The 26,466-nt window shown below is 54.9% G+C and overlaps 3 protein-coding genes and 1 pseudogene across 3 annotated transcripts; 3 read left to right on the top strand and 1 right to left on the bottom strand.

The window, feature by feature from the left end:
• On the top strand, window positions 1-1,484 carry LOC136786832 (feather keratin Cos2-3-like; annotated as a pseudogene).
• LOC136786835 (feather keratin Cos1-1/Cos1-3/Cos2-1-like) lies at window positions 115-21,716 on the top strand. The gene is made up of 2 exons (XM_066981776.1): window positions 115-134; window positions 21,390-21,716. Exon 2 carries the CDS (start codon window positions 21,411-21,413, stop codon window positions 21,714-21,716), a length of 306 nt encoding a protein of 101 aa, XP_066837877.1. The 5' UTR covers window positions 115-134; window positions 21,390-21,410.
• On the top strand, window positions 4,518-9,288 carry LOC136786834 (feather keratin Cos2-3-like). Its single transcript, XM_066981775.1, has 2 exons — window positions 4,518-8,385; window positions 8,761-9,288. Exons 1-2 carry the CDS (start codon window positions 8,287-8,289, stop codon window positions 9,085-9,087), a joined length of 426 nt encoding a protein of 141 aa, XP_066837876.1. The 5' UTR covers window positions 4,518-8,286; the 3' UTR covers window positions 9,088-9,288.
• Window positions 21,521-25,279, bottom strand: LOC136786737 (uncharacterized). Its single transcript, XM_066981414.1, is given in 2 exon segments — window positions 21,521-24,486; window positions 24,488-25,279. Coding segments are annotated over 2 exon segments (1,059 nt in total). The 3' UTR covers window positions 21,521-24,219.
• Window positions 25,280-26,466: the final 1,187 nt, after the last annotated feature.

Raw genomic sequence — 26,466 nt, 5'->3', positions numbered from 1 at the left:
ATGAGCTTGTCAGAAAATTGTTACCTCTGCCAAGGGTGCCCCTGGGCCTGCGGCAATGAAGTACCAGTATAAAAGGCAGCCCAGCTCCCTGCTCTCTCATCCAATTCTCTCGCCTCATCCTCCTCGGGAACCAGGTGAGTCTGAAGCCCTCTCTCCTCCTCTTCTGAACTAGAAGGGATCTTGCATCAATAGACATCACATCTGATGGTGGTTCAGTGCTATGCTGGGTCTTGGAGTTCTTTGCCATGGGAGAGGGGTGGAGGGAGACATTCTGTGTAGAGAGAGGCTGGGACATGGTGCTGAGGCAGCTTTTTGGATTACGCGCTACGGGATTGTCTCATTGGTTCAGGCTGCTCTTTGAAGGGCCCTGTCAGGACAAAGCGATGAAGACCATGAGCCTCCTGGCAGAGCCTCCACATCCACCCTCAACAGTTGTCTTGGCTCCTTTGTTTTGGGTAACAGGGCTGCTCCTCACCTACCCACGCGCTCTGCTTCCTCTCTGCCCTCTCTCCCAGGTGCATCTCTAGCCCCCAGACATGTCCTGCTACAACCAGTGCCTGCCATGCCGGCCCTGTGGCCCGACCCCACTGGCCAGCAGCTGCAACGAGCCCTGCGTCAGGCAGTGCCAGAACTCCACCATCGTCATTGAGCCCTCTCCTGTGGTGGTGACCCTGCCCGGACCCATCCTCAGCTCCTTCCCGCAGAACACCGTTGTGGGATCCTCCACCTCTGCTGCCGTTGGCAGCATCCTCAGCTGTGACGGAGTCCCCATCATCTCTGGCTGCTGTGACCTCTCGGGCATTTCCAGCCGCTACTGTGGCAGAAGGTGCCTGCCCTGCTAAAGCCACTGGCCATGGCCCTGGGGTTCCAGCACGACCATGGTGCTGGACAATAGAAGGAGGAATCTTCAGGCCATTGCTTGCAGAATGACTGACCTTCCTCACCAGAGGAGGTAACATTGGCAGGAGCCAGACCAGAGGCTACCCCGAGATTTCTCAAAACATGCCCCATGTCTCTCCTTCCATCCCTCCACCTACCTCCTTCTCTCCCTTTTCTTTGTGTTCTTCTTCTCCCATGGGCTGTGGGGCTCCTCAGAGACCGCCCTCCCACTGCGGTAACAGCAGACACATGCCCTGCATGATCTGCGCCATGGGCAAGGGACGCTGCCTCTCGGTAGGCCCTGGTGATCCCTGCACTGAGGGGCCTCTGCTCAGAGTGACCTGCTTTTCCTCTGTACACTCATTAAAGATTTCTGCATCCCAGCCTTGGCTGTAGATGTTATTTTCCCCCCGTGTATGCCCTCTTGAGCTGCCCAGGGAGAATGGTTTTGCCCTTGCTGGGTACAAGATGGGTGTTTAAGGAGCCTCTTCCCTACTCCCAGAAGAATGGGAGGTTGCGACACGCTGCAGAGGGTCCTCTCTTGGGCACTGCCCCTTGCAGCTGCAGAAGACATCCCTGGCTTTCACAGAGCAAGGGGCAATCTACCCTTGCCTTGCAGCGTCTCTGCCCACAGCTCCCCCTGTCCTGCAAACAGAGAGCACAACCTCTGCTGTCCTCACGGGAAAAGCTACGAGTCTGTGGGAGGCTGTGGAGGCTGAGCACCCTGCAGGCTCTTAGGAACGGGCTTCCTTTTGCTCAGGACAGTGCTGTGCTGGGTAAGCAGGTGGGGACAGAAGACGGATGGCAGATGTGGGGAATGGGTGGAATAAGTGCAGGGATGCCCCACCGCTTCTACTCCACCTTCATCTCCCCTCTTTTGCCCCACCTCAGGGCTATGGCCAGCACACATGGGCATGTGTGGCAGGAACATGTGTCCCATGAGGCCCAACTGCCCCCAGCACAGCACTTGGCAGGGCCCAGGTGGTGGCACACAGGCAGGGCCGACCCCCTTCACAAGTCAGCATTGGTGTTAGCCGTAATGGACCATACACGGCAATCTCCAGTCCCTGAGGACCCTGCACCCCCATGGGCTGGGTCAGTGCAAAGACAGCAAGCAGTTTGCATGCCCCCACGCTGCTCTGTGGTGCCCACTTGCCCCCAGGCATGCAGCAGCTTTCCTCAGGCCCAGGACCTGCACTCACAGGGACTTCCTCACATTCCTTTCCACTTTTCCGGACCGTTTGGTTTGCTCCTGCTCAAGCAAGAGGTTGTTTCTCTGTTTCTTCTTTCCGTTATGTAGAGGCTATCTTCAGGATGTTTGCAGTGCTCTGGTGCCCAGCTGCACTTCAAGGATGCCCATCGTTTCCAGGCCCAGTTCGACTGCTGGCAGACATCTTTCCTGTCAGTGCTTTGCAGCCCCCTGATGTCTGCAGTTTCTCATTAGAGCCTGGTTACCTCTGTAACAGCTCCCATCAGCAGGGCACCCTGTCCCTGCTCGATTACAGAGCTGTTTCCTTAGAGATCCACGTATGGCCCTGCTTGGTACAGCCTTGTCATGTCCAGAAGGAATCAACCATGCAGGCAAGAGAGAAGAGCCAAAGGTGTGCTGGGGTAATCCCGTTTGTTGGGATGGCCCATTGCCCTGGAAGGGCTTGGCCTGTGTTGCAACTCAATACAGGACTGGTAGATCCTGGAGACATTGGTTTCTTAATTGCCCTACTGTTTATTGCCTACCTTCAATGCCCCAGGAGACAGTATGTCAACCATGGGTGAAGTTCTGGGCACGTGTCATTGGAAAATGGATAAAACTGTGGGTGGGATCTGCTTCTGTGTTTGCACAAGGCAGCTTAGCTTGGATGAGACACCCACTAAGCTGAGCAGTCCCCTTTGCTGTGAAATCCCTCATGTGGAGCTGCCCCTTTGCCTTCAGGAGAACCAGCCTGACGTGGGCTGGATGGGAATCTGTGCCCCCTGTGATGCATTTCTGAGACAATGCTGGCAGGCCTTTACAGACAGGTGTGAGGAGATGGGCCTGGCTCCGGCACTGACTCCCAGGAGGACCTGGCAGTGTCCAGGGGTGGAAATCCCTCACTGACAGGCACTATCAGGAGCCTCACAGCAGTCTGCTTCTCCTATACATCCCAAGGTGGTCGATGGACAGCCACGCTGAGGCACTCCAAACATTGTTACCTTGAATTAAACCAGGACCCAAACTGTCCTGATACAGTCCTTGTTGGGGCCTGAAGTTGGCAGTACCAGAGGGTTATTGTTGCAGCGTGAGGAAAAGGAGGGCTCAGGAGAAAGGAGCTGTGTTTCAGTGCCTCTTCCCTGGACACATTTCTGCCAGGCTGGTGCCATCTCCGTTCAGCTGCACCCAGGCTCCAGACCCTTTCAGCAGAACTGGAGTGCCTTGGAGGGGCCGGGCTGGCGGGGGAACCCCCGGGGCTGCGGGGCGAGGTGGTCCCGGCGGGCGGAGCGGCAGCGCCCCCTGGGGGCTGTGCCCCTGCCTCGCCCCCGCCACACACGCCCGGCCCCGCCCGCCACGGTTCCTGCCCGGCCTCAGCCCCGGCTCCTCTCCCCGTGGCTCTCAGGGCGCAGTAATACACCGCCGCGTCCCGAAGCCGGGGCTGGGCGAGCCACAGGGCGCTGGACCGGCGGTCTGCTGCCACCCACAGCCACCCCTCCGGGTCTGACACTGGTCTGGAGTCTTTGCGACTGCTCACGAGGAATGCGGGGCCTCGGCCCGGGAGCTGACGGTACCACTGGATGTACTCGCCGGTTTGGATGTTGGGGTGTGAGCAGGTGATATTGATGCCGGTGCCATCCCTGGTCTCTGCCCACGGCTCCTGCTGCACCTGGGCTCTGCCTGTAGCCACTGCCAAGAAGAAAAGGAGGAGAAAACTCAGAAAAGGGCTTTTTTACTACTGAAAATGTCAGGCGGAGGGGGGAGGGGGATGGAGAAGACGAAAACGGTTGACAGCTGACGGGGGCATTTTCTCAGAAGAAAGCACACAAAGGCATTTCTCTGGGAATGGTTATTTGGGGACCAGGTCGGAGCAGGGCTGTTTGGAAGGAGGGTCCGAGCCGAGCCAGGAGGAGAAGGGAAGCAGGCAGGAACGAGTGGGGGTGTGCCGAAAGGAGAGGAGGAAGGCAGGGAGCAAGGCAAGGTGGGAGGGAACGGCCGGCTGAGCTCGCTGGAGGCAGACGGGACGGCTGCAGAGGGAGGACAGAGGGGAGCGAGGTCCGTGAGAAGCCGGCGGGCCAGCAGCGAGGGCAGCCCCGGCCCCCCGCAGCCCCCGTCCCGGCCCCGCCGCCGGCAGCCCCGCGCACCCAGGAGCACCGCGGCCAGCCCCGCCAGCCCTGCGGCCCGGCCCTGCCGCATCCCGCCGCTCCGCCGCCCGCGCCGCGCTGCCCCCGCCAGCCCCGGCTCTGCTCCGCCCGCGGCGCCTCCTCCCCGCCGCCGCCGCCCGGCGCCGCCAGCTCCGCCCCGGGGCCGCTCGGGGGCTGGCCCGGGCTGCGAGTGCTGGGCGCCTGGGGGCGGGCAGGGCTTGGGCTGCTGCCAGCGGGGCTCTGCCCGTCCTGCAGCCCAGCCGGGACGCGGAGGCGAGTGCGGGGAAAGGCTGAGGCAGCTCCTTCGGCACGGGAGAGGAGAGGGGATAGGAGAGGGAGTGGGAGACTTGGTGCATGGAGCAGGGCATCACAGCCCTGGGGAAGATGGACACCACTTTGTTGAGGGAGACATTGGCAATGGATTGGGTTTAGAGGAGGGAATGTAGCCCCCGGCATGATACAAGTGCAGCCAAGTGAGAGTGAGCAGAGAGTGTCTTGTGTCTCCTCAGATGTCTACATTGAGAAGGAGACCAGGAGCACCCTGCAGGAGCTCAAGGAGGACAGGAAAACTGGTGGTGCTGTTGTAGTCAAGCAGCACAGCAGTCCAGAAGCTCTCTGCAGAAGCCAGCTGCATGAGAGATAGCGAATCCCAGAAGAAGCTGTGATTGTGTAGGGCCAGAGCAGGGCAAACGAAGGGTGAGCGCCACTTGTGCCAAGGAAGGGAGCAGGAGCTCAGACCACAGGCCTCCCACCAGACTGGAGTACTGCAGTGGGTGGCAGATGCACACAGCTTGGTCCTAGGCCATGAGTGAGAAGAGGACATCCCAGTTTAGGCCCACTAGTGGAGGCAGAGGAGCCAGAGCACACAGCTGGAAAAGTAAATTGTCCTATCTGCAGAGAAGGCATCTAAAAGCATAAGAGGCATCCTGACCAAGACGTGGCACATGTCAGTGAATGGGAGGTTTCCAAAGACAAACTACATGGAACGATGCAAGGGCTGGTTGGGCTCCACCATCATGAGTGTATTCCCAGTCTGGCTCAAGAGGTAGATGGCTGAGTCCAGAATGAAGAGCAGTAGCTCTCAGCTCTCAGACAAACCCAGCAGCAACAAAAGAAACCACTCTGTAGACCTTCCCCTCACCCCTGTGGGAAGATACCAGGGGCAGGAGGAAGGAGGAGATGGAGTTGCTGCTCAGGACTCATGGTCTTCCACCTCTTGATATCTTCTGAGGAAAAACACAGCAGGGCCTCAGCAAGCCAGGATGTTCCTTCAGAGACAGGAGAAAGTGAGATCAGAACCCTGGAGTTCAGGAGAGCAGCATTTGCTTTCTTCACTGTGTGCACACGTACCTGTCTGTGTGTGCCCAAATATACTTCAGTATGCATTCAGGAGTGTCTGTGAGTGCACCCATGAGTTCATGCATCTTTTTAGATGAGCATGAGCTTTTACAGTGTGCATGAGTGCTGTTCCCTCCACCCACTTTTGATGTCATGAATGATATCTGTATGTGATCAAGGGTCACAGTGGGAATTAATAGAAACAGTGATTTTTCAACAGCATCCCTCCAAGGCTGAGATGTGGTGACTGTGCATGTTGCCCCAGGCTTCCTGAGCAGTCCGAATGAGAGGTCATCTGAGAAACCCTCCAGAGGATCACAGGCTGCACCTCCAGCACGCACGTAGTCCAACCCTGTGTTCAGAGCGGGTCTCATCAGATCAGGTAGCTCAGGATCAAGTCCAGGCAAAGTCTGAACTCTTCCAAGGATGGAGCTCCCCTAGCATCTCTTTGGCAATCTGCTCCAGGCCTTGACCGCCTTCAGGGTAAATAGGACCCATGTTCCTCTGGTTCAATGCCACTTCTGCCCAAGGTTTCAGCCCCTGCATGACTCAGCTCCAGGCCCATGAGTCACAGAAGTATGTGTGGCATTGGTTTCCCTATGGGGGACCCCTGTCCTACCCCAGACACCACTGACACCACACCAGCAGCAGATCTACGTAGGGCAGGGCCTGCTTGAAGAGGGCAGGATTTCTCAGCCTTTCTCCCTGTACATAAAGCTAACACCATCCTTTTGAACTCTCTAGCCATGGGGAGTGCAGCTGTGTCCTGGCCTGGAGAAGCAGGGAGGGGTGACTGCCACCACGCTCTTACACTCTGAATCTTGTGTTACAGAATTGAAATAAGGATCCAAACTGTTGTGGGCCCATTCTTGTTGGGGACTGAAATTGGCAGTGAACTTCCTAGGGTCGGGAGGCAGTGGGCTACAGATACAGAAGGCCGCATTTCAGCATGTGTGCTGTGGGCACTTCTGGGCTGGGTTTGTTCTGTGATTGTTCAGCTGTTCTCAGGTTCCTTCTTGCCCTGGCTGCTCTCTGGAGCTCATGGACAGAGCATTGGAGAATGCCCTGAGGTGACCAGCCCATTTTCTTGTGAGGGGGGCCACACAGTTCTCACAAACACACACCTTCTCTTGCACACCTGCGTGGAATCATGCAAAACTGCACCCACAGACACTTGCACAAGTCCAGCACACAGGCTGTCGTAGTTTCACACTGATGGCCAACTAAACTCCACCACACAGCTCTCTCACACCCCCTGCTGAAAGGAAGATGTGGGGAGAGAATGTGATTTAAGCTAAAGGGCTTAAAAGTTGAGATAGTGATAATGTAAATATATGAAAAAGGAAGAAAAAAACAAAAACCAATGAGCAAAGGCTTTTTGGAAACAAATTGAGAGAAAATTATTCTCCACTTCCCATCAGCAAGTAATGTGTTTGGAAGCACAGACTCAATATGCCCACCCCTGGTTTTCCTTCCCCTTTCACATCTTCACTGCTGAGTGTGACATCATCCAGTACGGAATATCCCTTTGGTTGGTTTAGGTCAGCTGCCCTGATAATGTGCCCTCCACACCTCTTGCCCACCCCCTACCTTCTGGCTTTGGGGGGCTTGGAGAGAGTCTTGATGCTGTGCCAGCACTGCTCCACTATAGCCCCAACACTGGTGTGATGGCAATGCTGTTCTAGCTCCAAGCGCAGAGCACAGCATTCTAGGGGCTGCTGTGGGGAATGTTAACTCTGTCCCAGGCAGCCCCAGTACAGGCAAGTGCCCACAAGAGAGGAACATGTGCATGAACGTGACACAGCGTGCAGCAGAGATTCTGGACAGCATTTGGGCAAAGTACATGGTTTGATGTGGTAGAGAGGGGAGGTGGACTGGGAGCCTTGCAGAAGGCACTGGAGCCAGGGCTCTTGACAAGACAACGTCAGCTTTCTTGGGCCTTGCACTTAAGGCCTGAGAATCCCATTTGTTAGCCTGAGTAGCAGTGGTAAGGGAAAGTGCTGGAGTGCCCCTACTGATCACTGGTGGGTGTCATGACAGAAACAAGCTTGCATCATGTAAGGAGGAGGTGTACGATTTTATTTATTTTTTAAAACAATAAATGAAAGGCATGAAGTTAGGGGAGTGAAGAAGGAATTCTCTATGGACAGGATCTGCACTGAGTGTCTTGGGAAAACCCAGCCGGCTCTGTCCGATGCTGGTAGAAGGCAGGGTCACCTGCACATGAAAGGTTTACTTTCTGTCTACATTCATGTTCTTATTCCTTCTAACTAAAACAGACAAGGTCCTGTTGGGCCTTTCTTTTGGGATCCAGAAAGGGCCCTGCACAACCTCTCCCCTTATACAGACATCCCTGGGTCAGAGCAGGAGGAGGCAAAACAGGCCATCAGGTTTTCCCTGAGGGCAGTATCAGGAGGGGTAGGGTCACAGGCAGGAGCTGGGTCACCTATAGCCAAAAGGGCCCCAAAGAGCCCCTAAGGAGTCACCCAAGCTGACCTCATTTGCCTTTCCTGGACTCTTCCAGCACGTGAGCTGAGTCTTCTGCCCACACTGATGTGTGTTGCCTCGAAATACTTGGGCCTCCCTACCTGCCACTCAGAAGTTGTCTTCTCTGGGGAAAGGGCATAAAGCAGGAAATGAAAAGCAGAATCACAGGAAGGCAACACACATCCCGTATCATTAGGTGGGATGTTTTGCATGCACGAGTAGCTTGTCAGAAAATAGTCCCTGCTTCAAGGGATGCCTCTGGACATGGGGCAACTAAGGCCCAGTATAAAAGCCAGCCCAGGTCTGTGCTCTCTCATCCACTTCTCTGGCCTTCTTCTCCTTGGGAACAAGGTGAGTGTGAAGCCCCTTCTTGTCCCCCTCATTCTCCAAAAGCAGATCTCAACTACATGGACCTCTCAGCTGTTATCAGCTGTGTTCCATGCCAAATCTTGGGGCTGCTGGTTGTGGGAGAGTCAAGGGGTAGAAGGTTTGTCATGGAGGAAGACTGGGCCTTTAGTATGATGGCTCCTGGGCTGGAGCCTAGAGTGTAGCCAGGCTCTGGTGGTTCTTTCTGGGCTCTGGCAGGATGAGACCAAGAAGGCCTCACACATCCCTGCACAGCCTCCAGCTCACAGCACTGCCTGTGCCTTGGTTCCGTCAGGGTGTGGTGACATGCTTTTCCTCATGCACGCCCATGTTCTGCTTCCTCCCTGCGCTCTCTCCCAGGTGCACCTCCTACCCCCAGACATGTCCTGCTATGACCAGTGCCGGCCATGCCAGCCCTGCGGCCCGACCCCGCTGGCCAGCAGCTGCAATGAGCCCTGCGTCAGGCAGTGCCAGAACTCCACCATCGTCATCCAGCCCTCTCCTGTGGTGGTGACCCTGCCTGGACCCATCCTCAGCTCCTTCCCGCAGAACACTGCTGTGGGATCCTCCACCTCTGCTGCCGTTGGCAGCATCCTCAGCTGTGACGGAGTCCCCATCAACTCTGGGTGCTGTGACCTCTCCTGTATTACCAGCCGCTACTGTGGCAGCAGGTGCCGCCCCTGCTAAAGATGCCAGACAGTGCCCCAGACCAGGACCCCAGGAACTCAGAACATGCTGCTGTACAAAAATGGATAAAAGAACAAACTTTGTGTTGTTGTATTAAGAGGACCTGACCATCTCTGACTTGTCCTGTAAAGACAGACAGGAAGGGGCCTGCCTGGATTCTGTGACAACATGGCCGATGTATATCTATCCTGTTTCCCACACACTCTTGTTCTTTCTTTTCTTTCTTGCCCTCTGCTTTCCGTGAGGCCCCCAGAAACCAGCCTGGAGTGACCTGCTAGCCCCTCTCCACTTGTGGGCCAGGTAGATTGATGCTCTGTTGCAAGTCTGCCATTGGAAAAGCCGAACAGATTTTTGTCTGCTCCTGCTGTGCTACGATCTCGGGGCCTCCTCTTGGAGTCACCTCATTTCCCTCCTGAGACTTGATAAACATTTGCAGCAACCCTGAGTGTGTCCCTGTGTGGTCTTTTCCTCTGAATACAGATGGCCAAGGGAGAAAACCATTCCTTAGTGGGAATAGGTTGAGGGCACTGCCTTATGCCTCTAGGCACTGGAATGCAGGACATACTGCAGCAATTCATCTTTCAGGCACTGTCTGTTGAAGCTGAGGAAGACATCCCTAGTTCTTCCACAGCCAATGGACACCAGTCCTTGACTTGTGCCGTCTCCGCCTAGACAAGTGCTGTTGACATTGGAGGCCCCAGCTCTTGGGGAAGAGAGCTCCTATTGCTTTGGGTGGAGCTGTGCTGGGGATGGAGGCTCAGACAAAGATGTTCCCAAAGGACTGCAGAAACTGGGAATGGTTATTTGTCTTGGGGAAGGCCCTCTGTCTCTACTCCACTTTCACCTTTCCTCCACCACGTGATCATGGGCATCATGTCTGGGCATGGAGAGCAGGTAGAGCTTCCCTGTGCATCCCCATCACCCTTCAGCACAGCATCTGTCATGGCTCAGCTGTTGCCAAGATGCGTAGGGCTGAGGGGATCCACAAGTTCGTACTGCTACCAGTCACATCAGGCCACACACTGGAGCCCCCAGTCCCTGTGAACCCAAGTGGCTTTCTCTTCCCCAAGCTTGGGTAAACTTTCATCAGGCCCTGGAACTCAGTGGCCCTGTAGGTGGCAGAACCCCACCATGCTCCAGAAAAGACATTCTGTGGGTGCAGATATCCAGGTGAGTGAAAGACAAGGGAATAGGGAAAGTGTTTGGATACAGTCAAGGATCTTGCTCAGCATTATAGTCCTGCAGGCCAGGCTCAGAATAGGCCCAGCACCAGAGCAGAAACGGACAATGGTGTTCCTGGTACCCCCTCCGCACCCATGCTCCGAAGGAGAGCAGGAAGTTCTCCTTCTTTCTCATGAGTTTCTCATGAGTTTCTTTCTCATGACTGAGGTGCTATGCAGTGCCTCGTGTGTGGCAATTGGAGAGCAACATTGTGAAGATGAGAAACTCAGTGATACCCTGGAGAAGGGGAAAAAATATCTATGGCAGGCAGCTGGAAACACAAATGGTTCACCTGATGACATGGAAAGTCTCCAGTGTTTGGGGAGCAATGGTGGTGGAGTACAAGTTCTCCAGGAAGGTGAGCGGGCTGAGGAAAAAGTGCATTGGGATACTGGGGGGCTGGTCACTCCCCACAGTGACAAAGGGGGGCCATTCCCCATAGCCTTCAGAGGGATGAGGAGAAGGTAATGACAAAGAGGATGATGTGCCAGCCGGGATGGTCTGTTAAGCTCAGAAGAATGAATTCAGTCCCAAAGGTCCTGTTCTCCTTTGCCATGGCTCTAAGGTTTCAGAAGGGGATGATGTCAGACTGAGGTTTCATGTTGTAATAAGAGCAGCAGAAAACATCAACAAAAAGTCTTTTCCTTGCCTCTCGTGGCCTCTCTTGATCTCTCATTTTCCCTCCATCTGCCCTCTCTCCATCACACTCTACTTCCGTAGAGACAGCCATACAAACAGCTGTCCATCCTTCTCCAGGCATCCACCCATCCACTCTTGACTTCATGACCCTCCTGGAAAAAAGTACAAAGTACAAATTACAAAAGTGCAAGCTACAAAGTACAGTCTTTCATTAGAAATATTAATGTTTTATTTTTATTTTTTTATTTCATCTTTGAAAAGAAATATTAATGTTTTTTTTTCATTGCTAGAGAAAGATTTCTTTGTGTCCTACAGTGCAGTATTACATTCAATAATTTTCTGCGTAAAAGAAGCTCCCAACTCATAAAAATTCCAGCCAGACAACAAAAATACTGCTATACACTATCATCAGTATCAACCCAGTGATTTTTTTTTCAATCAAAGTGAAGAGAAATTAAGCTTCAGAATGTTGCAAAAGAAACAAAAAATAAATGAAATTTTAGAAGTATTTTTATTCTCTACATTTCCCAGTTCAGCTTTTTCTGAACAGGGCCACGGAATGCTCAGAAGAAGATGATGAGAAAGAAGTTTTAAATGTTTTCCTTAATGGAACATTTTTTTTCCAATATTAATTGCATCATTCCGATTCTCATCCTGGAATTTAACAGCTGTTTGATCAGCTCCAGCCATGTTTCCAGGCAAGAACAGGAGGGAAGGCATTGTTCCTGCAGAGGTGTTCAATGTCTCCAGAGAATCCTTGGGGCAATGATCCCGGGGGTAGATCAGACCCCTGCTGAGACAAGGCTGAGGCTGGTGCTGCCTTCCCCGAGAGCACAGAGGAAAGAGGGCCCATGGCTGCCCCCTGCTGGGAGCTGCCTAGGCCAAGCTTTTCTTTCTCTGGCTTGCTTTGCTTCTTGCTCTTGCAAGCAGACAAAAGAGTTTCCTCAAGTCTGAGGACATCAAAACACCACATTCAGCATGCTTTGTGAGACAGAGGAAGCTTCACCAGCACAGCCTCGTTTCTCCTGCCTGGTCTCGGCATTTGCAGCCTGCAGGACACCCAGCTTGTCCCAGACATGCAATCCCCCACTGCCGCAGGAGCTGGTCATTATGACACTGCTCCCTGTGCAGGGGCTGAGGATGATCGCAAATGCCTCCAGCTCCCCTGAGGAGACATCAACGAACTCAGTGGGCTGTAGGTCTTCATTTATCTCTTGCTCTGATTGCTTACTGTGATGAACATGGAGAGCTCTTGGGCCTTTGGCACTAAGGGCTGCTCTATTTGTTCTATCCCTTAGGCACAGGCTTTGGACATGAACTGGCTGAAGGTCTGGAGAAAACCTGGTGGCTGGGATGCAAATCCAGTTTATTGACTGACTCATTGAAGAGAGAGAAGAACCCTGCAAATCTCTGTCAGAACTACTTCTAGGGGTCTCTGGGCTGGGCTGGCCAGGGCTCGAAGCAAGCTGCTTTATCATGGGCTGGCAGGAATTTACTCACCCTGGGGCTGAGGGGCTGAGAGCCAGCCCCTAAGGCAGTCTTATCTCCCAGCAGGCTCCGCCCTATTCTGTCAGACTGGGAAGAGAGGAAAGTAGAGCCCTGCGGTCCAGGTCAGCCAGTCGGGGTCAGCCCTCTCTGCTCAGCCACAGACACCATCCCGTTTGAGAAAGAGAATATGGCTGTCAGATCTTGGAGTGAACAGGGGAAGCAGCGCAGCCAGGGGAGAGCTGAGGGCCCCATCCCAGAGCTCTGCCTTGCACACACACTTCCCCTCCCCATCCGGGGTTGTTGCTCAGCCAGGGCAGCTCCCTGCACCAGGGTGTCACTCACAGCACAGAGGTACAAGGCGCTGTCAGAGAGCTCAACTCCCTTCAGCCGCAGAACACTGTATTTCCCATCAGTGTTCAGCTCCGCGGTGAAACGGTCTTTCTGCTTGGTGCCCTTTCCTGCTTGATAGGAAATCAGCTGAGGGGATTGTCCCTTCTTCTGCTGGTACCAGAGCAAGCCATTAAAGTAGGAGGTCTCGTATGTGCAAGTGGTCTCGAATGCATTTCCCTGCTCTGTGGTGACTTGTCCTTCTTGCTGGGTGACGGACACCTGCCCCATGGTTTCTGGAAGAAAGAGAAGGTCAGCAGCTCTTTGGGGAAATCTCCAGGCAGCCAAACAGGAGTGAATTCAGACCTGTGGGAGATAAGTCTCCCTGTCCTTTACTGGGCTGGAAGGTCCTGAGGCCGGGGCACAGCAGGGTGTTTTGGGGGCAGAGCTCAGAGCTCCCTGGCCAGAGCGGACCCTGAGGAGAGCTGTGCTGTGTGCCTGCTCCTCCTGCCTGCTCTCCTTCTGCCCAGAGGACCAGGGCACAGCCTGTCATGCCTGGCTTTGTGTGCTGGGTCCAGCATCCTCCAGCAGGTTGAGGTGCCCATGCACCTACTGGGAAAAGGTTCAACCTGCTTCCTCATCCCTGTCATCTCAGGGGCCTCCAAGGCCCATCAGTACACACAAAGCTGAGGTGAGTGGTGGCAGGAGGGAGCCCTGGCTGTGCTGACAAGCAGGAGGACATTGGAGACCATGGCAGGAACACATCAGGCAGAAGACAGACTGGACACCCTGGTAATGTCCATGGGAGGAGAGCTTTAATGTCCCTGTATCCCCTTGGACACAATCCGGCTGTTTCTGTAGGAAAGGGAGAAATGAGGGACTGCAGAGACTGATGAAATCTTCTCTGGTGACAGTAGGTGGACCAGAAGAGAGAGACAGAAAAGAGATGGAATGAAAGGACGAGAGAAGCAGGAGAGGTCTCTTCTGCATCTCCTATTTACAAATTTCGAAGAAAAACAGCATCTAGAAGGAACCGGTCCAAGAACCAGAAACGGGAGCCAACATTTACCAACATTTTCCCTGTGATTCAAGAGTTGGTCCCCACATAAACATGGTAAGGCTGATGAGGGCTTCCTGGGGAAAGAAGATTTATGTCTTGATTAAAAGCCAGCACTTACCCAGCAGTTGCCCCAGGAAGGCAGTGAGGACGAGATACCCACGGTGCATGCTGAGAGCGACCCTCCTGTTTGCTGAGGGAGAGAGAGTCAGAAAAGCACCTCCCAGCCCCGAGAGAACAGAGCTGCCGGAAATGACTCTGCTGGGGGAACAAGGGGAGATTCAGTGACGAGAAATGTTCTGGTCTGACTGTGCCCAAAATGCTCCCTGGGGTTTCTCCCTCCTCCAGCAGGAGCAACCATTGAGGATTGTCACAGTCAGGGGTCCTGGGAACTCTGGGGGCCACATCAGGGGAAGGGGCTGCTCTCATCTCCTCTCCCAGAGGGGTCCTCACCTCCTCAGCTACAACTGCCTTCTCTTCTGCACACGCACTGTTTGGCCATGGCTGATGTCAGGGCAGTCTTGCCCACTGAGCTTGTTCTTTTTACCCTGGGGTCCTCTGCTCCATGAGGATGTTCCTATTTCCTGTGTGAGGAGAAGACACCTCGATTTCTCTCCCACATCCCCAGAAAGAAGGGAGGAACCATGCTACGCAGCAGCCCAGGGTTTCTGGCTGTGTCCTGTTCTGGTGGGATAACGTAGCTTTTGCAAGAGGAACGGGGCTCCAGTGTAGTGTGGGAAGCCACAAGCCCAGAGGGGACAAGGACAACCTGTTCCATAGGGTAAGGGGTGAGGAGTCAGCAGGGAAAAAGATGTGGGTTCAGTGGGTCACGTGCACTCACACTGGTGGGCCACAGGGGGCACCCACCCACGGCCACATCCCTGGCAGTCTCTGCTTCCCTGATGCTTGGGCCCCCTCTATCACCACCCCTAACACCTTGTCTGGCTTGGCAGCACCTGGCTAGTTGTGTTGTCTTCCCCCATACCTCCCTCAGCACTCCTCAAACGTGGAGCTCTCAGACACCCAAAGGAATGACACTCCAAGCCCTGCAGACCCCAACTGTTCCTTTCATACACCCAGGCAGTGTGAACTTTCTCCCTCTCTCAAAAAAAATTTACTGCACGAAGCAGTGAATCCTCTTCACTGCCTGTGGTGGACCGAAACAGAAAGAGATTGTTCATGGAGATGTTTGGGATCTGCATGGCAGCTCACCTGAGTAGCCACAGAGCTCTGCTGTCAACATCCTTTAGCATGTGGTAGTGAGCATGTGGTGAGTCTGCAGGAGTGAAGCAACGTGTTGTTTGACGAATAGAGTTGTCCATTTCTAAGAAGAATTTCACAAAATCCCAGAAAATCTCCAAAGATAACAATGCCAGTGAATCTCAGCAGGAGCAGGGTCTGCAGCGTGTGCCTTGCCCTGACAAGTGGTCTGTCTTAGGTTCCTTTGGTGAACTCCACTGCAACCACTCCCTCGCTCCCCCTGCTCAGAAGACAAGAAGAAAGAAATTTGATATAAGGGAAAAATAAGAGAGAAAAATAAGCAAGGGCCGCAAGGAAGCACAGAGAGAAAAGAAAATTATTCTCTACTTCCCCTCAAAAAGTGATGTTTGGCCATCTCCTGGGAAGCAGGGCCTCATTACTCATAGCGGTCGTTTGGGAGGACAGATGTCTTTGTAATGAGAACTCCCCCATTTCCTTCCCCTTTCCCACCATTTTTTTGCTGAGTGTGACATCACATGGTATGGAATATCCCTTTGGTTGGTTTAGGTCAGCTGCCCTGGTGATGTCCCCTCCTTCCTCTTGCCCACCCTCCACTTCCTGGCTTTGGAGGGGTTGGAGAAAGAGTCTTGATTCTGTGCCAGCACTGCTCCATAATTGCCCAAACATTGGTGCAATGGCAGTGGAGTTGTAGCTCCAAGTGCAGAGCACAGCACTCTAGGGGCTGCTGTGGGGAATGTTAATTCTGTCCCAGGCAGTCCCAGTACAGCTCCATAACTCAGGGTTCCTAGCATCAGACAAAAACTTTGCCTATGCTATTCCCTTTTTCTTTCTTGTGTTACCTACAGCTAATGGTATTTTAATCAGTACTGCAAGGCCACTATTGCTGGCACCCATCTACATTCACAATCCACCATCAAGAAAAGCAACAAAAGTCACAATTTCTAGTTCGAATTTTTCATGTTCCAGACTGTGCGCATTGCCTTGTGTTCTTTTACTTGTTCAAGAAGAGTTCGGCTCCATTTGGCTCTTGAATATATCACCTAGGAACGCAATATGAATAGACAGCTGAAAAACAAAGATTAGGAGTATTCTAATGTGAACTCACCGTGTACTATCCTAATTACAAGAGTAAAAAATCACGCCCCTGTGCTGGGAGACCCCGGCCCGACAAGGGACCCTTCCTCTCTGAGGATGCGCAGATTGATTCTGTCATGGCAGCACTATGCTAGTCATGTAAACATTTGGAGGGGTGGGGATTGTACAAACAAGCTAATATATTGAGAAGGGGTTTTATAAAAGCTGGACAAAAGGTCTTAAGGGCTGCCAGGTTTGTGGAGAAATTGCAGTGCAGAGTTGCATTGTGTCCCACCTGGATGGCGGTTTCTTGTGCAAAGTGCAGCACAGAGTCCTTCTGTGCATGACCTGCAAAGCCAGAACAGCATTTCAGCACTGCTTGAAGGTGTGTCTGTTCTCCCCCTTTCTCTCCTGTCTCCCTCATTTCACCAGCTTGCTCACTGTCTCCTCTCTACATCTCCCTTTTCAGGGGCTGTAAAATGCTGAGCTAAGTACACAGGCACTCTTCTTTCTTCAGATGCTGTTTAATTCCCATACCCAAGTCTGTCAGCTTACTGACTTTTTAGCAGTATCTCACCAGGCTTTGAGTCCATACATACCTATCAACAATGCATGTAAGAATGCTAGGCATCTGCAAAGGAAAAGTCTAGATGCTTATTCCTCCCTGCACACTTATTGCTCCTGACATCTCCCAGACTGTCTCCTTTACTGGTCTGCAGCCCCTGCTCTCCCTACAGAAAACACTTGCAGTTCTTCCAGGGAGGCAGGACTCCAATTTCCCCCCTCCAGAAATGATGGGATGCCATCTTGCCCCTAGCTTGCCCTCCTGAAAGTCACATCTCACCAAAGTCTGACAGTGCCATCAAGGCTGCCAGAAAAAGCAGGACCATGTCACGCTCTCGCCTTCACAGGGTGCCCACGGAGTGCCCGGAAAGAGGGAGCTCAAGCTTGCGAGTTCACTTCCCCCTCTGCCAGCTCAAAGCAGCCTCTGAACCTCAGCACAGAGGGCGGAGCAAAGCTCTCCCCCTGCTGCTCCTTGGGGCACACCTCTGCCACAGCAAGGCTCTCAAGAGAGGGATGGGCCAGTGGTTAAAGCAGTCAGAAAGGAAACCAGCCAATCTTTGCTGTGCCCCAGGTTCCCCATTGCTAGTCACAGGTTCTCCAGCACCGCGAGCTTCACACTTGTGCCGTTAGCTCACAGCTGCAGGCCTGTGAAGGCCAGGACATTTCACTTGGTCAGCGGTAAGGCAAAAGGACACCAACATGGCCACTGTGTGCTTCCCACTTTTTGCCCCTTCTGGCAGGTGGGCAGCCCCAGCAAGGGGCAAGTGTCCCCAGTGGTTTCCCGCTGCCATCCTGAACCTGGCCAGACACGGAGGCCTGCACCCAGCTCTGCTGTCTATGGAGATGGGATTGCCTCCCCGTCCTCCACCCAACCCCCTCAGGAGAGCTACACTCTCCCTCTGGCAGGGAAGGACGCCCCACCACAGCCCTCTGCTCAGCAGTCAGCACCTCTGCACACACAGACAGGAGTGAATCCTGCTCCAAGGGCACACCTTCAACGGCGCTGACTAGTGCAGCAAACTCCTCAACGCCTCAGTCCTTTGGCAAGATCCAAGGTTCCAAAAGGTGTCACTAGAGGCAGTGTCCAGCACAGACATTTGTGGCATTGCCAGGACGTCATCTCAGCGCCAGAGGTGCTGGATTTGGGCTTGGGACAAAGCCTGTACAACAAGCTCCTGAAACGAGACCACTGCAGAAAACGGAGGAAACCCGACGTGGCTGTTCCGATGCTCCCTCGGGCCCGTGCTGTTTAACTCCGGGCCCTGCAAGGGGACTTCCAAGCACCGGCAGCGCCCCCACGTGGCTCCGGCTGTGGCTGTGCCCCCGCCTCGCCCCCGCCCCACCTGCCCGGCCCCACGCACTGCGGGGCACCCCCTGACCCCCCCAGCTCCGCAGGCCGTTGGCCGCCTTTGCTGCAAGGGCGCGCTGCTGGCTCGTGTGTGGCTGGGTGCCTCCTGCACCCAAAACCCTTTCCTGAGGCTCTGCTTCCTCGGCAGCCAGCCCCCACCCCGCATTACTCTGGGGGTGCTTCCTGCCCAAGAGGAAAATCCTTTTCTTTGCTCCTTCGCAACAATCTGAGGCTCTGGTCAGCCCCTTTCTCCAGCCTGTCCGCATTCTCTGAAGCCCCCTTGTGACCTACTCTGTCACCACCTGTGTGCCCCGGTTGGGGACCATGCACAAACTGGCCAAGGGTGCCCTCCTTCCTGACGTGCGGAAAACAGACTCCACAATAAGGAAGATTGTAAAGTAGGTATGTTTATTCAGCTGTGGGCAGCACGGGGGGGTAGCCCCTCCAAAATCGTGTGCACCTGATGCGGCAACTGTCCATGGTTATATGCAGCAAAGAGTTACATATACATGAAGTTTCACAATACACCTATACATATTCATAACCTATCCCCGCTTCATATTAAAATTAGTTCCAAGGAGTCATTTCCATAAACTCCTCCCATCTGCACTTGCGCAGTGTATTCTGGTGGTGGTCTCTGGGGGCCGTGGGGATGAAGACTGATGACTATTCCTCGTCACCGCTGGTTGACCTCTTGTCTCTGCACGGACGCAGTTGCTTCTTGGATCTTGTCCATCCACAGGAACACTTTCTACCAGTTTCTTAAGATAGGCTCACACTCTTATTAAGAGACTGACCTTGGTAAAGGGGCTCAAGGCTTCTTGCTTTAATTAATTTTCACAAGCAGCATAGTTAGTAAAGACACTAAGTAGCATCCTAGTTTCATGCCGTCAGCACTCTATCTCTACTTGATAAGATTCCCCTAACTCCCTCTCTCAGTCCCCCCTTTTAGTTAGTACATTAGAAAGTTCTATTTTAAAAAGTTAGTAAATTATTGTATTCTCCAAACTCCTTCTCTCATTCCGACTGCTCGTAGCCTTAATGAAAACGTTCAGCAGGACTGGATGACTCTGGCATTGCCAGCTGCTACTCAGGCAGAAGGTGCCCTCCATGCCAAAGCTGCTGGTCAGGGCCCCTGGGAAGGGCTCCCAGGAACTATGAACATGGTGTTTGATGGTCAGCCATGCTGAAGCACTCCAAATGCTGAGCATTTGTCTGGCGCAAGGGGGGGCAGCAAGCAGTTTACTCTTGGCACTGTGTGATCCCTTTGCTGTGAAATCCCGCACGTGGAGGAGCGACAGCTGCCCCTGTGCCTTCAGGAGAACCAGCCTGACATGGGCTGGATGGGAATCTGTGCCCCCTGTGGTGCATTTCTGAGACAATGCTGGCAGGCCTTTACAGACAGGTGTGAGGAGATGGGCCTGGCTCCGGCACTGACTCCCAGGAGGACCTGGCAGTGTCCAGGGGTGGAAATCCCTCACTGACAGGCACTATCAGGAGCCTCACAGCAGTCTGCTTCTCCTATACATCCCAAGGTGGTCGATGGACAGCCACGCTGAGGCACTCCAAACATTGTTACCTTGAATTAAACCAAGGACCCAAACTGTCCTGATACGGTCCTTGTTGGGGCCTGAAGTTGGCAGTACCAGAGGGTGATTGTTGCAGCGTGAGGAAAAAGAGGACTCAGAAGAAAGGAGTTGTGTTTCAGTGCCTCTTCCCTGGACACATCTCTGCCAGGCTGGTGCCATCTCCGTTCAGCAGCTCTCAGTCTCCTTCTGTCCCTGGGAACCTGCTCCCCTGCAGGACTCATGCACAGAGCAGGGGAGAGTGCTGACACTGTGCACATTCCCTCGTGATAAAGGGAAAACAAGGACACACGCATGTGCTGATCTATACCTGCATGAGTCATGCACAAATCTGTGCACCCACGTGCGTTCACACAGAGCCAGCTGCACACAGGTTGTTACAAGACAAGAGCAGATTAGAGAACACAAGCAAGCAGGCCCTCAGGTGACTGCACAAGGTGAGCCTATGAGGAGAGGTGCTATATTCTGGACCTCGTTCTCATAGCAGCTGGGGCTGGTGGGAATGTGAAGCTCAAGGGCAGACTTGGCTGTAGTGACAGTGGAATGGTGGAATTGAGGATCCTGAGCACAGCGAGGAGGAAGCACAACAGACTTCATGCCCTGGACTTCTGGAGAGCAGACTTTGGCCTGCTCAGACATCTGCTTGGAAGTGTACCATGATACAAAGCCCTGACGGGGAGATGGGCCCAAGAAGGCTGGTTAATATTCAAGGATCACCTCCTCTAAGCTCAGGAGCGATGCATCCCAACAAAGACAGAGTCAGGCAAAATGCCAGGAGAACTGCGTGGATGAACATGGAGCAACTGGCTAAACTCAAACATGACAGAGAAGGCCACAGAGGGTGGGAGCAAGGACAGGTAACATGGAAAGAATACAGAGACATTGTCTGATGAGTAAGTTAGGAGAGCTCAATCTGCTCTAATTAGATTAGAGAGCTAATCTCTGCTCTGCTTCACTGAGACCCCACCTGGAGTGCTGTGTTCAGCTTTGGGGCCCCCAGCATGAGAAAGATATAGACCCGTTAGAGTGGGTCCAGAGGAGAGCCATGAAGATGATCAGAGGGGACCCGTCCAGCACTTCCGGTGAGTCTTCTGCCCTCACTGAGGCATTCCTGCCCTAGAAATCCTTGGACATTTCATCCCAGCACTCTAAAGAAACCATTGCTGTGGAATGGCCATGGCCTAGATCTGGAAATGAAAAGGCAGCAGTGCAGGAAACCAACACACAGACCATAACATTTGTTGGAATGGTTTGCATTCAAGATGAGCTTGTCAGAAAATTGTTACCTCTGCCAAGGGTGCCCCTGGGCCTGCGGCAATGAAGTACCAGTATAAAAGGCAGCCCAGCTCCCTGCTCTCTCATCCAATTCTCTCGCCTCCTCCTCCTTGGGAACCAGGTGAGCCTGAAGCCCTCTCTCCTCCTCTTCTGAACTAGAAGGGATCTTGCATCAATAGACATCACATCTGATGGTGGTTCAGTGCTATGCTGGGTCTTGGAGTTCTTGGCCATGGGAGAGGGGTGGAGAGAGACATTCTGTGTAGAGAGAGGCTGGGACATGGTGCTGAGGCAGCTTTTTGGATTACGTGCTACGGGATTGTCTCATTGGTTCAGGCTGCTCTTTGAAGGGCCCTGTCAGCACAAAGCGATGAAGACCATGAGCCTCCTGGCAGAGCCTCCACATCCACCCTCAACAGTTGTCTTGGCTCCTTTGTTTTGGGTAACAGGGCTGCTCCTCACCTACCCACGCGCTCTGCTTCCTCTCTGCCCTCTCTCCCAGGTGCATCTCCAGCCCCAAGACATGTCCTGCTACAACCAGTGCCTGCCATGCAGGCCCTGTGGCCCGACCCCACTGGCCAGCAGCTGCAACGAGCCCTGCGTCAGGCAGTGCCAGAACTCCACCGTCGTCATTGAGCCCTCTCCTGTGGTGGTGACCCTGCCCGGACCCATCCTCAGCTCCTTCCCGCAGAACACCGTTGTGGGATCCTCCACCTCTGCTGCCGTTGGCAGCATCCTCAGCTGTGACGGAGTCCCCATCACCTCTGGCTGCTGTGACCTCTCGGGCATTTCCAGCCGCTACTGTGGCAGAAGGTGCCTGCCCTGCTAAAGCCACTGGCCATGGCCCTGGGGTTCCAGCACGACCATGGTGCTGGACAATAGAAGGAGGAATCTTCAGGCCATTCCTTGCAGAATGACTGACTTTCCTCACCTCCTCTGGCAGACATTGGCAGGAGCCAGACCAGAGGCTACCCCGAGATTTCTCAAAACATGCCCCATGTCTCTCCTTCCATCCCTCCACCTACCTCCTTCTCTCCCTTTTCTTTGTGTTCTTCTTCTCCCATGGGCTGTGGGGCTCCTCAGATCCAGCCCTCCCACTGCGGTAACAGCAGACACATGCCCTGCATGATCTGCGCCATGGGCAAGGGACGCTGTCTCTCAGTAGGCCCTGGTGATCCCTGCACTGAGGGGCCTCTGCTCAGAGTGACCTGCTTTTCCTCTGTACACTCATTAAAGATTTCTGCATCCCAGCCTTGGCTGTAGATGTTATTTTCCCTCCGTGTATGCCCTCCTGAGCTGCCAGGGAGAATGGTTTTGCCCTTGCTGGGTACAAGATGGGTGTTTAAGGAGCCTCTTCCCTACTCCCAGAAGAATGGGAGGTTGCGACACGCTGCAGAGGGTCCTCTCTTGGGCACTGCCCCTTGCAGCTGCAGAAGACATCCCTGGCTTTCACAGAGCAAGGGGCAATCTACCCTTGCCTTGCAGCGTCTCTGCCCACAGCTGCCCCTGTCCTGCAAACAGAGAGCACAACCTCTGCTGTCCTCACGGGAAAAGCTACGAGTCTGTGGGAAGCTGTGGAGGCTGAGCACCCTGCAGGCTCTTAGGAATGGGCTTCCTTTTGCTCAGGACAGTGCTGTGCTGGGTAAGCAGGTGGGGACAGAAGACGGATGGCAGATGTGGGGAATGGGTGGAATAAGTGCAGGGATGCCCCACCGCTTCTACTCCACCTTCATCTCCCCTCTTTTGCCCCACCTCAGGGCTATGGCCAGCACACATGGGCATGTGTGGCAGGAACATGTGTCCCATGAGGCCCAACTGCCCCCAGCACAGCACTTGGCAGGGCCCAGGTGGTGGCACACATGCAGGACCGACCCCCTTCACAAGTCAGCATTGGTGTTAGCCGTAATGGACCATACACGGCAATCTCCAGTCCCTGAGGACCCTGCACCCCCATGGGCTGGGTCAGTGCAAAGACAACAAGCAGTTTGCATGCCCCCACGCTGCTCTGTGCTGCCCACTTGACCCCAGGAATGCAGCAGCTTTCCTCAGGCCCAGGACCTGCACTCACAGGGACTTCCTCACATTCCTTTCCACTTTTCCTGACCGTTTGGTTTGCTCCTGCTCAAGCAAGAGGTTGTTTCTCTGTTTCTTCTTTCCGTTATGTAGAGGCTCTTTTCAGGATGTTTGCAGCGCTCTGGTGCCCAGCTGCACTTCAAGGATGCCCATTGTTTCCAGGCCCAGTTCGACTGCTGGCAGACATTTTTCCTGTCATTGCTTTGCAGCCCCCTGATGTCTGCAGTTTCTCATTAGAGCCTGGTTACCTCTGTAACAGCTCCCATCAGCAGGGCACGCTGTCCCTGCTCGATTACAGAGCTGTTTCCTTAGAGATCCACGTATGGCCCTGCTTGGTACAGCCTTGTCATGTCCAGAAGGAATCAACCATGCAGGCAAGAGAGAAGAGCCAAAGGTGTGCTGGGGTAGACCCTTTGTCTTTCCTGGTGTCAGAGGAATGGAATCAGCCACAGCTGCAAGAGAACGTAACCAGTTTAGCCCAGGTGAAGGAATGGCACTGCCAGGGCTAAGGTGTGGGGTACACAACAGGAAAGAGACCCAGGCAGAGCTCTGAGAAACATTTCTGGTTTGTTGGGATGGCCCATGGCCCTGGAAGGGCTTGGCCTGTGTTGCAACTCAATACAGGACTGGTAGTTCCTGGAGACATTGGTTTCTTAATTGCCCTACTGTTTATTGCCTACCTTCAATGCCCCAGGAGACAGTATGTCAACCTTGGGTGAAGTTCTTGGTGTGTCGTTGGCAAATGGATAAAACTGTGGGTGGGATCTGCTTCTGTGTTTGCACAAGGCAGCTTAGCTTGGATGAGACACCCACTAAGCTGAGCAGTCCCCTTTGCTGTGAAATCCCTCATGTGGAGCTGCCCCTTTGCCTTCAGGAGAACCAGCCTGACGTGGGCTGGATGGGAATCTGTCCCCTCTGCGATGCATTTCTGAGACAATGCTGGCAGGTCTTTATAGACAGGTGTGAGGAGATGGGCCTGGCTCCGGCACTGACTCCCAGGAGGACCTGGCAGTGTCCAGGGGTGGAAATCCCTCACTGACAGGCACTATCAGGAGCCTCACAGCAGTCTGCTTCTCCTATACATCCCAAGGTGGTCGATGGACAGCCACGCTGAGGCACTCCAAACACTGTTACCTTGAATTAAACCAAGGACCCAAACTGTCCTGATACGGTCCTTGTTGGGGCCTGAAGTTGGCAGTACCAGAGGGTTATTGTTGCAGCGTGAGGAAAAGGAGGGCTCAGGAGAAAGGAGCTGTGTTTCAGTGCCTCTTCCCTGGACACATCTCTGCCAGGCTGGTGCCATCTCCGTTCATCTGCACCCAGGCTCCAGACCCTTTCAGCAGAACTGGAGTGCCTTGGAGGGGCCGGGCTGGCGGGGGAACCCCCGGGGCTGCGGGGCGAGGTGGTCCCGGCGGGCGGAGCGGCAGCGCCCCCTGGGGGCTGTGCCCCTGCCTCGCCCCCGCCACACACGCCCGGCCCCGCCCGCCACGGTTCCTGCCCGGCCGCAGCCCCGGCTCCTCTCCCCGTGGCTCTCAGGGCGCAGTAATACACCGCCGCGTCCCGAAGCCGGGGCTGGGCGAGCCACAGGGCGCTGGACCGGCGGTCTGCTGCCACCCACAGCCACCCCTCCGGGTCTGACACTGGTCTGGAGTCTTTGCGACTGCTCACGAGGAATGCGGGTCCTCGGCCCGGGAGCTGACGGTACCACTGGATGTACTCGCCGGTTTGGATGTTGGGGTGTGAGCAGGTGATGTTGATGCCGGTGCCATCCCTGGTCTCTGCCCACGGCTCCTGCTGCACCTGGGCTCTGCCTGTAGCCACTGCCAGGAAGAAAAGGAGGAGAAAACTCAGAAAATGGCTTTTTTTTGCACTGAAAGTATCACGCAAGGGGAGAGGAGAGAAGAAAGCGGTTGACAGCTGATGGGGGCATTTTCTCAGAAGAAAGCACACAAAGGCATTTCTCCGGGAATGGTTATTTGGGGACCAGGTCGGAGCAGGGCTGTTTGGAAGGAGGGTCCGAGCCGAGCCAGGAGGAGAAGGGAAGCAGGCAGGAACGAGTGGGGGTGTGCCGAAAGGAGAGGAGGAAGGCAGGGAGCAAGGCAAGGTGGGAGGGAACGGCCGGCTGAGCTCGCTGGAGGCAGACGGGACGGCTGCAGAGGGAGGACAGAGGGGAGCGAGGTCCGTGAGAAGCCGGCGGGCCAGCAGCGAGGGCAGCCCCGGCCCCCCGCAGCCCCCGTCCCGGCCCCGCCGCCGGCAGCCCCGCGCACCCAGGAGCACCGCGGCCAGCCCCGCCAGCCCTGCGGCCCGGCCCTGCCGCATCCCGCCGCTCCGCCGCCCGCGCCGCGCTGCCCCCGCCAGCCCCGGCTCTGCTCCGCCCGCGGCGCCTCCTCCCCGCCGCCGCCGCCCGGCGCCGCCAGCTCCGCCCCGGGGCCGCTCGGGGGCTGGCCCGGGCTGCGAGTGCTGGGCGCCTGGGGGCGGGCAGGGCTTGGGCTGCTGCCAGCGGGGCTCTGCCCGTCCTGCAGCCCAGCCCGGGACGCGGAGGTGTGCGGGGAAAGGCTGAGGCAGCTCCTTCGGCACGGGATAGGAGAGGGGAGGGGAAGGGAGGGGGAGGGGGAGAGGGAGTGGAGAAAGCAGCTGCCCGTCTGCAGCGTCCCCAGCAAGAGGGGCAGGTAGAGGGCAGTGGGCCTGGCTAGACTGGGCCTGGTAGTGTGGTGATGAGAAGCACTGGTTCCCCAGCTGTGGCCGGCACTGCCGGCAGCTCGAATGGTATCGAAGCTGAGCACATATCCGGGAGACACACAGACAAGGTCATGCACACCGCATTTGAGGACTGGACACCCAGGAAGGTACCCCCAGTAGCTGCTTTTGGAGACCCAAAAGACTCCTGCCACATTTGCCTGGAGTCTGAGACCCGCTTCACCTGCTCCAGGCGCTTCACAGGGACCCCCTGGCTCCAGCAGCTGACAGCACAGGCCAAAGGCGACCTCACCCCCAGTCTGACTCCAGCACCTGGTGCCAAATCCACTCCTGCTGCTCCACCAGCAGCTGGCCCTTTCTCCTTGCAGCACACATGCACATGGGACAGAGCGAGATTACGCAGAGGTAAGGAAAGATTCCAGAAGAGGACAGGACTGACGGCGGTGCTCAGGTGCAGGGCCCAGCCACACAAGTGCATGGAGCAGCCCCTTTTACACCTTGCTCTGTCTGCCCTGGTGTGCTCCTCCTGGCTCCCCTTGCCCTGCATGTCCCCTCCTGGGGTTGTATAGGTCTGTCCTGCACCCATCCCAGCCTATGTCCTGGCCCACAGCTGGAGGAGGTGCAAGGCCCAGGCTGATCTTCCTGGCAGTGGCACCTGTGGCTTCTTGATAGGCCGACAACTGGTGTGAATGGTGAGGTTTGTCTCTTGTCATTGCCTCTGTGTTTGTCTTCTCTGGTCTTGGTCTCTGTTTGCTTGTTGAATGCCTCCTCTTTTCTTAGCATCCCAATGGAGAAGGTCCCCAATCTGA

This window comes from Anser cygnoides, chromosome 22 (genome assembly GCF_040182565.1).
Source record: "Anser cygnoides isolate HZ-2024a breed goose chromosome 22, Taihu_goose_T2T_genome, whole genome shotgun sequence".
Classification (NCBI taxonomy): Eukaryota; Metazoa; Chordata; class Aves; order Anseriformes; family Anatidae; genus Anser; species Anser cygnoides.
Note: the sequence above shows the minus strand (reverse complement) of the source record. Positions and strands in the feature narration are given on the sequence as shown.